Consider the following 15,048-nt stretch of genomic DNA (forward strand, 5'->3'; position numbering starts at 1 on the left):
ATTGCATTAACTGTGTCAAGTCATTATTATTATTATTATTATTATTAGTGTTTATTAATATCTTACAGATAAAATGCTGTCTTCATTCTCAACAGTGACATAAACCATATAGCAGGCGTTTCAAATGCAGACATCTGCACTACATTGTTTACATTTGATTGTGTTACTCTTTAAGAGTCTACCACAGCTCAACCTGACTGCAATGGGCATGAAGGAACTTTATTTATTTTTTGCATCTTTTTTTCCACGAGATAAACCACTATTAAATTATTTCAGTCCGTTCAAATGCCATTTGAACATATTGCAAAAATGAGTACAGCCTAATAACAATAATGCTCATTTTGGTCGACAAACTTTTCCCCAACTGCATGCATATTTTCCCTAGAAAAGTGAAGAAGTGTTTTTGGTTGGAAATTAGCAGGTTTTTGTCTGCCCTAATGACCTCAGTACAAAGGCTCAAATGATGATGTTTGTTTTCAAGAAAGGCAGCAGAAGCTACACTGGAAACCCGCGCATGGTTGCAAGCCTGGTACACATTTGTAAAGACTGAGGTTCAATCGAGTTATTGCAACAAATTATCTCCGACTTGAACTTTTATTACCGTTACTTTCTGTGACCCTTATGTTAATACTTGTCTCCAAGAAGAATTAAGATAAAGTTACACAGACAAAGCATGTACTTTATATCAGTTATTCTCATCCAGAAAAGTAACTATAGACGTTTTACCATAATGACATATCTGCGTCAGTTTACTTCACTGCTGTTGCTGAACCGATTCATGGTGCTGCTCCATTTCCAATGACGTGTTGGATTGTCAGGAGCGCACATTGCTTACAAAATTGCCCATGATTGTAGTCCGTATTGGTCAGTTCATTTTCTAAAAAGGGTTCTACCAATTGTAATTGGAAACATTTCAAGCTAAATGTTATTAATTTCATGGGCAGCAAAGAATGACTCATAATTATAGCTGAATAATGGGGAAAAAAAATTCCAAGCCATATGAATCCAACAGTCTTATCTTTGTCCGTCCTGTTGCATAGTTGACTTTCCAGCATTTCTTGGGTAAGACCCTTTTCGAATACTATCGATGATGTGGAAAAAAGACAAAAACCACATGACAACACAGATACAATTGAGGAAAATGTTTAATCGTGAAACCTATTCAAGGCCACGCTTGAAACATGACCAGGATCACATGATCCAACCAGAAGACAAACGTGCTTGCACCCACGCACAGCAGAGTCATGCTAATCCAAGCAGTTCTGTTTTGACTCGGGCCTCATTATTACTAACCTTTGCTAGCTGCTGTGATCTGAACACACACACCAACTCCTGGATGAGTTCAGCCACCAACGCATTGGAACAATAAAAACAAATCAAGTCAATTCAGTTATATAGTAGCTGAAGAGCATTTACAAACTAATGACAGTTACTAATGTCAATAAAGATAAATCTTGATAAATAGGCTTTTGGATCAATCTAGGAAATTTGGAAACATTCATCTAAATAAAGTAAAACTTCTTTGGCCAGGGCTCCTCAATGGCAGTTTCATGCGCATTGTTTGATGTAGGAAAAGTGCACGTACATTAAGGCCTATTGAAGGGCTAATTTGATTTAAAATAAATATCGTAATAAATAAAAGCAAAACCCACAAATGAGCAAAAATGTCCATAATGACCTCAAATAGCCAAGATTTTGTTCAACACTTGGTTTGGCAATAAAATTAACATTCTATTTACATTTGGATATTTGGACATAGGACAAGTTCTTATTCAGATGAATTCATAACGTCACACCAGCATTTCACAGCCAACCATGCTTCCAATTTGGCAACACCCAATTTATGCCAGCCAGAGTCAAAAGAAATGATCTCAGATCTCATACTAAATAATCAGGAAAGCACCAACTGCTCATTGATTTTGACTTGCATTTGGTTCGCAAGTTTTTCGATTCAATTTTAAACCCAATGATGCACACATAAGCCATCAGATGGGTCCAGTATGCAATTGATGGCGTCAGAGCACTCTTATCTAACATGTAGGCTGCACGCCTTTCACACACAGGACAAGCATTTTTTTTTTTTATTTGGTGACCTGCCAAGCCCGAATTTCTGGTCTTTCACAGTGAGATTCGTAGGATTTCCAGTTAGTTGTTTTTCTGATTAAAAAGTGCCTCTCTATCCCATCCCCAAAACATCCAGGCCGCCTAGTGCCTACTATATTTTGTACCAAGATCCAACAATCACTGTGTGAGGTCAGGTTATATTGTGCATGCCTGCTTTTTAGAGCCTTGTGAAAACAACATGTATACATGAATGCTAAAAATAAAACTAGCTAATCGTACACCTGGCATATCATACACAGGCTAAACGCAGCCTGGACTACATGTCATTTTCTACTGTTGTTGTTGTTGGTGTTGTTCATCCTGAACGTATCCTGAATGACCAAACCTGATTATGTCAAGACCATGAGTCGAAAAGAGAACAAAAAAACTTCACCTGGATGATGTCACAACTTCTAAATCGCAGATCTTCAGTTGGTGCCACACCTTCTACAGAGATTAACAGGAAAAGCCTGTTTTTTCAGCACTTCCGAACACACACACAGACACATAAACAAAGGCTTGTGCTCAACACAATTGTTGGTTCAACACTGTGTGTCACATATTTACATGTCTACACAGACTTCCATGTATTTGCTGGACACGCCAGTCCGTCTGTATATAATCATGCACCAAACAGACAGGCATTTGATTACAGCTGCTTATGATTTTGTGCACAAATTAATTAAAAGGGCAAAGTCAAGGACACATGAAGCCAAAATGTAGTTCCTGGTAGGGCCAACCCTGCCTTTTTATCAATTGGGGTGTATGAGTCATAAACTTGCGACTAAAGGTAGAACTGCTGCTTGCCTGCAGAAGGAGTAAGTCGGAGTTTTTTTCTTACTATATGCATAGTTTTTAGCACCTACCCTCAGCAGAGAGATAACCCAGGGTCAAAAAGAGGACCATTACTTATCTCGTGTGATTTGGGAACATCTGGCCTTCAACCAAAGCAGGTAGAAGTGGTCAGAGTTGGAGAGATCTCCTGTACGCAGTGGCCCATTATTATTTGTATACCGTATACAAAGGAGAAATAACAATATTCATTGATTGATACGGTTCAATACGTGTCTGATATACTTGGTTTTGACGCAGCTTTTTGGGTCCTTTATGTCTCACGATGAAATGAGAAGCAATTATGTGTACACTGATTTGAAAAACAAATCTTACTTTAACTCCAAGTGTGAAAATAAACATCTTAAATCACTAGAATATATATATATATATATATTATCATCATTAACTTCAGAATCAGAGAGGAACAAAGCACTGAAGTCCATGCAAAAAGGGTATGAAATACTGGTCTCAGTGAAGACAGACAACCCCACCCCCAAAACTCAAACATACGGGGATTCTATTTCTGTCCATGTCAAGACTGGGTTCCATGTTCATATGGAGTACAATAGATATCTCAGGCAGGGAGTCAGTCGATGGTAAGTACAGTGGCTCCAGTAAATTTTCAACGTCACCTTGGCGACAGAGACCATCAATGCTTGACAGCACGAACAACGAAAATTACCAAATGGTGCGAAAAAATGTGAGAAATGGGTCAGACATGCCAATTAATCTAACCGCTGTTGAAGCGCTTGGTCATCAACAGACCGCGCAGAGACTCGGTAAGACAGCTCAGTGAAGTCACGGCACCTTGCAAAAGGGGGAGCTGGGTGCTAGATTTTATTGGAATGGGTTGCCAGGTATTTTGGTTTCTACCGCGGTTATTGTTGTTTTGTTTTCTATGATGGAGCTTAATGGATCGATTCTCCTTTTACTTTATGAAGGAGGAAAATATCTATATCGGAGAATCAATAAAATTACGCGTTAATTAACCATACCAGTGTGGGGCAAAAACATTATGTATTGAATTGGGAAAAACAAACAATTTTTTTCCCATGAAGTTGTTGAGAACAACGCATTTATGGGGCAGAGCTGCGAGACAGCATACAGTCAAGAATGGAGCCAAAACATATCGTTTTCAATCCCACCACCAGACAAGTGGAGTTCAGTGTCAATACAAACATTTATAGGACAAATAAATTTCTAATCTTACCAACCAAAATTATTTAATTTACTAGCCCCGAGGGGATGAAGCTGCAAACAGAACTGCAGTGCAACAGCAGAAGTGGCCACTGGCTGCACCACTGCTATCCTAAAATGAGACCACGTTTCTGTGTGCGTGCGAGACAGTGTTGAATGTGTTTATGCATCAGAGTCAACAAATGATTACATTGTCAATGAGTGAGTGTACAACTGAGCATCACTGTCTAGGTGAGTGTGTGTGCTTCTCTCTCTCCCCGGTGTTGCTTGTTGCCAAGGCCCTGGTTAGCTTTGTTCATCTCCCATTTCTGCCTAGCGACCGCTCCAAGATAATTTATGGTTTTCTGGGCGTAACAGTGACTCGTACATGTGTCTGTGCACGTGTGTGTGCTTATAGATATCCAACTAGATGACTCATCCGATTGGGTGAAAAGCGACAGGAAAGTGAGCAGTAGAGGTTTAAGAGGCAGTGTTCACAATTCACAATTTCCAAACTGTCAGATTATCTTCAACTTCATGCTTCGCATAGATACAAACATGGAAACAGACACACACCAAATGCATGGTGGAACACATGCATGGATAGCTTAGCAATAGCAGACAGTTGTGTGCGTATTAGTAATGGATTTAATAGTCATGGCATGTTTATACTTGAGGCATGAAGTCAATAGCATGGCAAACGGCATAAAAGAGTCTGTCAACATTCAAACCATAGTGGAGACAGAAATGGGCACACACAGATCTTGACAAATACATAGGTTGGATTGCATGTAACATGATTGCCATGTCCTGGCAATGGGCCACACAACCAGTCAGTGGCCGACAATGTCTTATTTTTCTGATGATGGCACTATATTAACTACTAACTATTTCAAATTAAGATCAAAACATCAGTTCAGTAGAACTGTCCTCAAACAAGTCAAAAGGATCTAATTTAATAGATTTATTTAAAAAAAATGAAGATTATTTTAAAAACAGCTGTATGAAAATGGAATGAATTGTATGGTGCAATGAGGGGAAAAACACACAACTGAGGACCTCAGGCTCTTCTAAGCAAGGACAAGGAGAAGCAAGCTTTACTTTTGAGTCCATAACACTTTAATATTTTTATTCATCTTGAACAACAAAACAAACCCAAACAGCGGCCCCTTGTCATTTAAAAATCATGATTAACCTGTTTATAGCATACATATTTCCAAAATAATGATGATAATGGCCATGAGCAAACGGAGATTTTATTTAAGAGGTTTTTTTTATTAACAAGAGGATACCAAGCCAAATAAACGAATCTCCTTTGGCCAAATCAGCAGGGACAATTCCATAACATGAGGTAAAGGTTTTATGAAATGTATGTCTTTTTAATTTCGGACAGTATTCCAACCATTTATGCTGCTCACCCAAAAATGCTTTTTCTGTGCGCAGCAGCAATAGCCCCAAACATCAACCTGACTCATCATAATTGTTCACCCATCAAAAGAAATCAAATACAACACCTCACTATAGGTATAATGTATTCAAAACAACAAGGAAACAGTTAAATGGGAGCGCAGTCTAACTAAGCCAAAACTGTGCATTCGCCATCAAGCCTGCTTGGCCAGTGTGATGTCAAGCAAACAAAGGGGAATAAAGAGGTGGACCAGTATTTCTAGATACACACTTACACACAGGAGAAAGAGTGTAGCCTGAAATCAAATCTTTGATGATACATGAGGGAGTGAATAGGATTAAAACAACAAACTGGATGTTATGAAAAAGGAACTGGCAGCAACAAAACTTCACAAGTTTGGCAACATTTACACCAACCATCCAAGATTTATCATTTAAAAGAAGGCTGATTTTGTGAATGAGGCACCACACCAGCTGAGGTTTTCACCTACAGCAGTATGGCCTTAAAAATAACAGCCACTCAGCAGCAGTAAATATTCCTTCTCACTGACTGACACAACCACTAAATTAAAATGCATGTTGTCAACACTTAGTATGTCCTCGAGTCCGGTGCCATTCTGTCCTGTGTCCTGAGACCCGACACCAGAGACGTTCTATACATGGCTCTGTAAAACGTACCATTTGTGAGGGACTACCCATCTGTGACCTTTCACCCAACAACCTACTTTATAACTTGAGAACAAATTCCCGATCAGCACCCTAACAACTATTGATGCAAATTATGGCCAGTAACTTTTCTGAATAATGAAAAGACATATTTCAAAGTGATGTGTTTCGACTAGAAAATCACCACTTTCAATCTTGATTTTCAAGCTCGAAAAAATATTATTTATATACTTCAAACTTAAATGTTTGATCGTGGCACCAAAGCAAAGTAAGATTTAAAAAAAAAGACATGCACAAAACTTTCGCAACAATCCCCCCCACCACAAGTCAATGTTTCTAGCCTAAAGACAAATTAACCGCACTATTATTGTCCTCATTGACTCATTACAAACCCCACAACTAAATTAACTTCAGTACTCATACCAATTCAAAAATGTTTTTATGAGGCCAAAACAAAATTTGCCAAACTTGGAAGTTCACAGGACAGTTATGCAACATTTTCCAACATGTACAAATGCAAAACAAAGCCAAGTGAAAGTTGAATACGTAGATGTGAACGTTGTGTGCATCTCCACACTCAACTGCGTAAGCAAGACAGACGACACGTGTCCTATTACCTCGTCCTCAAGTGACAATACATTCAGCACTGATTGTCGCTTTTTTTTTTATCATCTGAACTTTTCACATTCAGAGCTATGACAGTTGGTTAGGTTTGACCGAGTGATGCACAACAGATTGGGAGATGTTGAAATCAGACTCAAACTCATTCCACAATGATTATTGATGTCCACCATTGCCAATAAAAATAACCTCCACAACAACATCTTGACCTTACATGAGAGGAAGGTTGCCAGAGCTTGACTTGTCTGCCTACATGAGCACAAGGGTGGTGACGTTGCAGCAGCCTGACACCTTTCCATGTATGATATGCCGGCAAATTCCTGAAATCTTATATTGGGCCCCAGTGGGGCTATAAACTGACATAGATAATTTAACTAAATCACTTCAATTCATGTGATGACCAACAATTGTTCAGAAGTCTTTGTCTTAGCAATATACATTACCTATTAAAGCAAAGATCAAATCAATTGCTACTTACATCATCATGTACGGTTTATCATACTAAAATACATTTACTGTAAAATGTGATATTAAACCACCTCATCACAGGGTTATTTATATGTGAGCGGCAAAGCTGGCAGGAGTGCATGTACTTCATAGAGTTCTGACGTCAATACTGGAGGTCTCGTGAAGAGGTCACATGAACGTTGTCACACCCGTCACACCCAACCATTTACATGATATTGCAGCAGAATCACAGATTAAACAGCAACAACTTAAAAAAGGAAAGCTACGATGTGGCACTTGCACATCATGAGAGACATTTTAAACAAATGAACAAATACACAAGTCAGAAAACTTTGAAATGCAGGACATCAAAGTGATGTAATATATTTATTTATACACCTCAATGCCAATCTGCTTGGTTTCTTCAAATTAACGGCATAGGTGCAAGAATCTTTGAATAAAACACACACTTTTGTTATTGCAATTTGACACATTGTGTTCAGCAATAAGCATCCAAATTAAACGCCAGACAAAATTATGCTGTTTATTCATCACAATGTGACTAATTGATTGGTCTTTTAAAACTTATTCTTCTTTTAAAAATTATTCCTTTTTGTCCTACAGACAAGATGTTATCACATTTTCCCCCAATTCTACCTGTTACAACAACCAAATACTACCAAGTGCAATATGCATATGTAGGCCAACTTCGATATTTTAGAGGCAGAACTATGCCAGATAATTGAGTCCTATCCATACCCTTGAAAAATTAACTTGGCCCACTAAATATTATAATAACATGCTGGACTATCGCCAACACTCCAAAACAACTAGCAATGTCAACTGAAACAAGGCAGAATTACAATACAAGTCTGGGATAGAAACAACCAGTTTAGTTGGAATAAATACTGTATGTTGGATTTGTGGACCAACATGATTACAGACCAAGTTTTATTTTTATATCTCGGTGTGGAGCTCAAAGGACCCCAATCGTCCTGTTGGATTATTAAGTGTCTCCTCTTTCGTCCAAATGCCCCTTCATCTGCTATGATTTGACAACTCATGAATAATACACATCAAATAATCGCAGGATTTTCAGTTACAAACACAGAGATGCAGACAAACCAGCACAGGTAAAATATTGACTGGCAAAAGGGGTCAAGTGAGATGGTTTAAGTAGAGCTCTGATTCACAATGAGAATAACCACAATCATCTCATTTTGCAAACTGTAGATAGAAATGTTGAGTTGAGAGTTCATTTTTAGCTGAACTCCAGAGAAAACCATCAGAACATTGAGGGAGTCCACAAAAGGTCCCAGTTGTCACAATGCTGCCAAGAGCTAGATTAGATATGGAGACGATGGATTGGCAAGACTCCCCTCATGCCATACAGTGTGATATGAAGAGAGTTGAGAACACCCCTGACATAAGATGTGAAAACAGGAAACAAGGGTTAAGAAAGCATGGCTGTACTGTGTTCACCAGCAGCATATGGTGTTTCAGAGTTGATTGGATTAAAGCTCATTTACTCATTTGAACAACATGACATCATTGGTATAATTAGATCATACATGTTGTCATGATTGCTTTTAAAAAGTGCCGGTTTTACTTTATTTTTTGCTTATTTTATTTAAGGGTTAAAAAAATGCCATGATAAGAGAGCTAACAGCAAAAAGATCTATTTTCATACTTGCCTCTCAGATGAACAATCAGTCACTGATGACTGGTCTGTCAAACACATGTAGGAAGGATTTAGTTTTTTCCTTGTAATGCCCAATAATACATACCGCTTCTAATTGGTATTGTCTAAAAGAATCGATGTTGCTTTGTTGTAATGCGTCACCACAGTAATGGCAATGGTCCTGTGTCAATGTGTAAGGTACCAACCACTTGATGAATCCGTTTAGCTTCTCTTTACAGATGGTCATGAGACACGTAATTTAATTTGAATAGTTAGTGGAAATCATGTCCTGCCACACGGGATTTCAATAAAATACATATAATATATGGAATAGCAAATTTTTTGATTTGACTGTCCCGCAGCGTTGAAATAAACAAATAAATGAAAATGTGTGACATGTGGTCATGATCCACCATTATGCCATCCACAGCTACATGTGAAGTTTAAAGCAAAAGGTAAAAAAATAAAAAATAGTGGAAAGAACAATTCATCACACTACTGTGTGATGATGAGAATTACACCTTGGTCTCTTTACCGTCACCAAAATGGTCAGACATATTCCATTTATCAATGTTTAAATTTTGTTGTTGTACTGGCAAGCGTGACCTTGATACAAGCAAATCCAGTTGCCAAGTTCCTCACAAATATTTCTTTACAGTGTTCAATGCTCAAGGTAACCTTGCATTGTGCTAATGTTTTTTCCCCAACAGCTAATTAGCCTTTTGAACCTAATCATAAGTGCCGGACACGAGAGCAGTTCCAGACGAAATGGCAAGATATTCAAATACTCTCATTGACCTGTTTGGCTGAATCTCAGACAAAACAATGAATAGGTTGATATAGACACGTGGTGCTACATCACAGTAGTTTGACAAGAATCTAAGAGTCAAACCATTCTATCACCAGACAGCAGCAGACAACTATCGGCTGTCAGAAATGTAAATGTATGCAACATCTCATATTTGTTGTTACTGTGTGCAACAAACACGTTCAAGATAGATATTTTGAATGCTAGACACTGACTTCCTTAAAACATAAGCAGCTTACAGAAACAGCAGTCACAGCAAGACGTTAATATTTAACCCATCTGAAACAACATAAAAAGCTTTCATAACCATTTGTATCACACCTGACCTCTGTCCTAAGAACATGCAAACACAACTCCTGAGTCCAATATAATCTTGATCCAAGCAAACGTGCAAGTGAGATGGCACTATCAGACATTTTGTTCTACTATTTATTGCAGAAGCTCATGGCTCTGTTATCAATTTACAGCAGTGTGAAGTGTAATTCAAGCAAGGAAACAAAATCTGTAACAAGCATATATTCTGCAGTCCCAAGTGAAGTACCCATTGTGTGCAGTCCAACACAGATTTACCAGGCAAAGTATATTCCAAACCACTTTGCTTTAGTTTCACCGTGAATGAAACCATCAAATAAGATGTATCAGAATCCCCCAGTTTTGGATTCAAAGTTGCAAACAATATCCAATAACCATGACGAAGCACAAGAAAAATGGGACGGTACTCTGCAGTGTTTATCATTGAGTTGCTTTTGAATATTAATAACCATGACAGAGAGATTATTTTGCCATTTAATCGATGCTCAACAAACACATATGCGCTTCCAGTAATGGAATGTAATACTGCAAATTTAGTAGCAATTCTAGGGATCCCCCAAAGAGACATGGGAAAATGTGTCGCTTTACCACAATATTTATAATAATAATTATAATATGATAATAATCGGCAGCTGATATTGATTTTATTGCAACTATCTTTGATCCCAATGGAACCTATTTGAACTACTGTATAGTACCAAGCTATAAGTTCACCTATCAATAAAGTGGGACTTGTAATCAATACAGATGAACCTGGGGCTGGCGCACCATAAATTTGGACCAATTTCTACCACTCTAACCTGCTGATTACATTTACTTGAGACATGACATTGAACAAAAAAGAGAGGGCGTTATGAAAAATAACAGCAATTCTTGTCATTGAATGATCACGACTGACCTGGCCATGAGAACACAGCTATAATCTAGTCATTTCCCACACATGCGCCACCTTCTGCTATAGTGCATCTACATCCTAAAAGAGACAAAGTAAATATGAAACGCTACAGTACCAACCACTAGGAATAGAAAAACCAAGCTCTATTCAATTCCAGTGGAATTTCGTTTATCGGATAACAAAGTTTCAAGAGCAACTTGTGTGCAAACTTCCTGACTCATGCATATGTTTCAAATGTCTTCCACTCCGTGATGCAGCAACCCCTCATCACGCTGATGCTCAAGTTATTGCTTTATAAAGCTCTCCCTATCTGACATCTTGGTGTGCGAGAGTCAAGTGTATCATTCAGTCACAATGGGCTTCGCTCTGCCTCCAGCACAGCTCCGAACCTGGCCACCTCCTTATTAGACCGAGGTGTTGGGAGTCTGTTTTGCATCAGAGTAGAGATTTAATGAGTGACTTAAGTTAGTTCAGCATAATCTTAACTCGCAATGTGTATGTCTGTGCGCATGAACAACACAGTGGTGAACCAGTATTGGACACAAAAGCGGTCTTTATTGATTTTGGAGACCGCACCATTTTTGAGTCAGTAGACTCTCTGACGACACCAAAAGCCTCCGGTCCAGCACAGCTGGCGCTCTTTTTATCTGAAAACGACAAATGATTTGGACAAGGCAGCTCCTTGGAACTCCTTGGCTGCGAGTGATTTTAGCAAACAAGTGAGGAGTTATGAGGAGTTTAATGGAGCCGTTCCTGACAGTAGCTGTGAGCCAAAGGTTTCCTCCTGACCAATAACAGCAGAGTAGGCGTGGCTGGGCACATGAAACGAAGCGTTTTCGATGGGCAGGAAGTATGCCCATTTTTCTGATGTAAATATTTACACATACCAATGTGTTCAATACAAGTCCAATATCATTTTAGAAGACACAGTACATGAGTTGCTCTATACGTTTTTCTGTTATTTGTGTTTTTAGTCTTCCCTATTCTTTCAGAGCAGACACTCCACCTCATCCACTCCAAGTTGAAACTAGTAAACAGTGCGTATATGTATAATCTCCCACACTCACACAATCTTACCAAGCTAATTTCTCCATTTAAACAGGACTAAATCAGTAGGTGGTGGGCATACTCCAGCAGACTGAACAGAAATCTGTGAGTGGGCATGTAGGTGATTCATGGTGGCAAAAACAGCACAAAGCTTCCACTAAAACACGTATGTAGAAATCATGTAAAGTTCGGTTACGTCGCAAAAAAAAGAACCTTACCTGTCCAGTCGAATTTTCGATGACTTGCACCAATGGGATTCTTGTTGACATCTTGCAGAGACTAGTTGAAGCAGATGACGAGACTTCTCAGTGTCTATTGTGCATTTACACGTGTACGAGTAATATTGGGGTTTAAATCCAGTGGAAGTCCAGTGCTAGCCCGCTAGCAACACGTCAGACAGCCCTTCAATCAACAAGTTCACATCAGCGGATAGCTCAGTTAGCCAGCTAGTGACTAGCTAGCGACGACTGCGAGTCCCATGTTTGGTCACGAAACACAAAAGAACGAAAAGCAACGCAAATGTGTAATCCTAGAACTCCGACTCCAACATACACGTCGACGTTGTTTTAGATCTGGGATAAGACGACGCTCTCACGCTCGTTAGCTTCAGCGGCTAGGTGCAAGAAAAGTTGGCCAAGGATAGTATTGAACAATTAACCAGCCACGGCTGACTACCATAAATTACAAAATATATAGCCACATTTGCAGTTCTGGGTCAATCTCGTCGTCGGGTTCTCGCGCAGTCGAATCAAATAACTCCTTTGAGGTAAGAAACCAGCTTCAAGGTTCACAAACTTTCAGGCCAAAGTTCTTCCCAGCGAGGTCTCGACCTCCTTGTGTCATAAAACAACAGTTAAAACATTCCCACGCCAATGTCCCGGAACAGAGCAGTCGCGAGGCGAACACCTAAAACAAAAACATTGTATATCTAAGTGAATTAGCGAGGTCGGTGACAGGCTAAGAGAATTAGCCAGCGAAGCTAAGCTAATGCTATCTAGTTAGCGTCTCCCGCGGTCGCGGTGCTGCCTCAAAGCCGCCCTGGACCGGCACCTCTCCTCCGTCTGTTGCGTGATCGGAATCCGGGGGTTCCGTAGCGCTGCACTGCAGTGTGGCGACCGATCAGCTTGCCCTCTTCGCCGCCTCTATTCCAACACGGAGGATGTTCTCAAGTAGTAAAATCCATCATTGATAGATCGGTGGCTTTTGTTCGGTGGCTGGCGACTCAGTCAACCAGGAGGAGATCAGCTTGGGAAAGCGAAGTAGCTGCGGATCTATACGGACGATCCTGCCCTGATACCGGAACAAGCTCGCCGCAACATGGCTGCTTGCACCACGACTGAAGGGAGACTAGGGAGGGAGGGGGGGCGCCGACGTTCGGCTCCATTCGGAACTTTTCGGAAGTGTTTGACGCTGGAATGGCAGGTGCACTGAGTACAGAAGTTTCACATCCACTCAAGTTTAACCACATGATTTGTGAAATGCACTAAATAAAGACTTTATACTCCTCACATAAATACGGTCTTTGCTAAATGATGAAAACACATTGTTGGGAACCACAGCTGGCAACTTGGAATATGAGTCAAAACCATGCCATCCATTACATTTATTAATACAGATTTAATAACGTGACATTATTGTCATTTAAAGATTAACCAGTAACTATTCAGGGAACCCCTGGGACCTTCCAAGGTAAAAGGAAAGACCTGTCTTTGTCTTTTGGCCCGGTAGTTAAGATAATTTTCCAAAATACTGAGTCTAAGCATATCAAAACATTTATTTCTAGAACACTTAATATGACTTTGTTGTCAGTTTCAGTCAATATCAGTGGGAGTTTAGACTGTGTTTTTGAAGTGAGCGGCAACTGTTGTTGAGGTGAACGGTTTGGTTTCTTACCGTGGTTTCCTTCTTCCCAATGTCTGAGAGTGATGCACTCGTCACTGAGCAATAAAAGAGAGCTGCCAGTCTTCCAATGATCAATATCATACTTGTTAGAGTATTATAGTGCAGCATTTTTTCAATTGTTTGGGTCCATATAAATGATGAAGAACCCACGAGACAAAAATGGAGCAAAGACAAGAAGGCAACAATCTCTCCTAAGTCTTGCCCTGTCTGAAGGTCTTAAAACTCCGCAATGACTGAAAAAAATCCCAGTGATCACTGCTGAAAGTTGTGTTAAAAGAAGTAGTAGTAGTAGTAGAAGATGAGTTGCTCTGTACAGTATGTCATAAAAGATATTTCCAGAACTTTTACACCAGTATTAAAACTAAAATAAAAATTAAGTCAGTATTGAACTCTTTGAATTCACACCAAAGTTACACAGTTACAACTGTTACACGCCTTAAATGTATCAAGATTTTTTTAAGTTTTGAGATAAATTCAGATGCCTGACTGCTGACAGCTGGAGGAGGTTGGTTACCAAGGCAACATGCACAGAAATTTGTTATCACAGTTTTAAAGAGGAGGTGATATAATAGTGATAGATGAAGAACCTGTGACTTTTTATCTGGTGTCCAAGTATCTATTGCATCTTACAGGAACACAAAGGAAACAGTGGCTGAGGTCCATATTAGCTGACCCTGAACATAAAAGTTGTCGACTCTAAGATGTGAAATGAAGAGTTTCTGCGTATGAATATATTGGAATCCAGTTTTGCCATTCACAATATTGGGAATACATGTACTGTAATAGCCGGCCACCAGAGATGAAAGAAGAAAATTTTTATCACATAACGATGTCCATGTGAATTTGTTCACCCACATTAAATCAATGCCCCCAAGTATTCGCTAAAGATGGTCATTATTGAAAATGTCCACCGACTGACGAACTCTATTGTTGACCTCCTCTACAAAGTCGCCCCCTGCTGGGCACAAGTTTCTTATCAAGCGTGTCGGTCAAAAGACGGGTCATCATGCTACGTACTTCATGTAAATGATTGACAGCTATTAAATATTAAAGGTTTCAACGGAACACTCACAACTTCACTTTAACACATTTAGATTTTATTCACAAAAGAAAAACCAAGTAACCAAAGAAAAAGGGTAAAACTGCTTT

The 15,048-nt window shown here is 39.4% G+C and overlaps 1 protein-coding gene across 9 annotated transcripts in view; it reads right to left on the reverse strand.

Annotated features, from left to right (window-relative positions):
• The window catches only part of mark2b (MAP/microtubule affinity-regulating kinase 2b), a 37,811-nt gene extending 24,483 nt beyond the window's left edge, over positions 1 to 13,328 (reverse strand). For 8 of the 9 annotated variants that reach the window (XM_053858346.1, XM_053858340.1, XM_053858345.1 and 5 more), the window contains exon 1: positions 12,216 to 13,327. In XM_053858346.1, coding sequence (XP_053714321.1) covers positions 12,216 to 12,266 — 51 coding nt within the window. In that variant the 5' untranslated portion in view covers positions 12,267 to 13,327. Of the gene's footprint in view, positions 1 to 12,215 lie in introns of all 9 variants that reach the window. The other variant, XM_053858344.1, reaches the window with a different exon arrangement.
• Positions 13,329 to 15,048: the final 1,720 nt, after the last annotated feature.

This window comes from Synchiropus splendidus, chromosome 3 (assembly GCF_027744825.2).
Source record: "Synchiropus splendidus isolate RoL2022-P1 chromosome 3, RoL_Sspl_1.0, whole genome shotgun sequence".
Lineage (NCBI taxonomy): Eukaryota > Metazoa > Chordata > Actinopteri > Syngnathiformes > Callionymidae > Synchiropus > Synchiropus splendidus.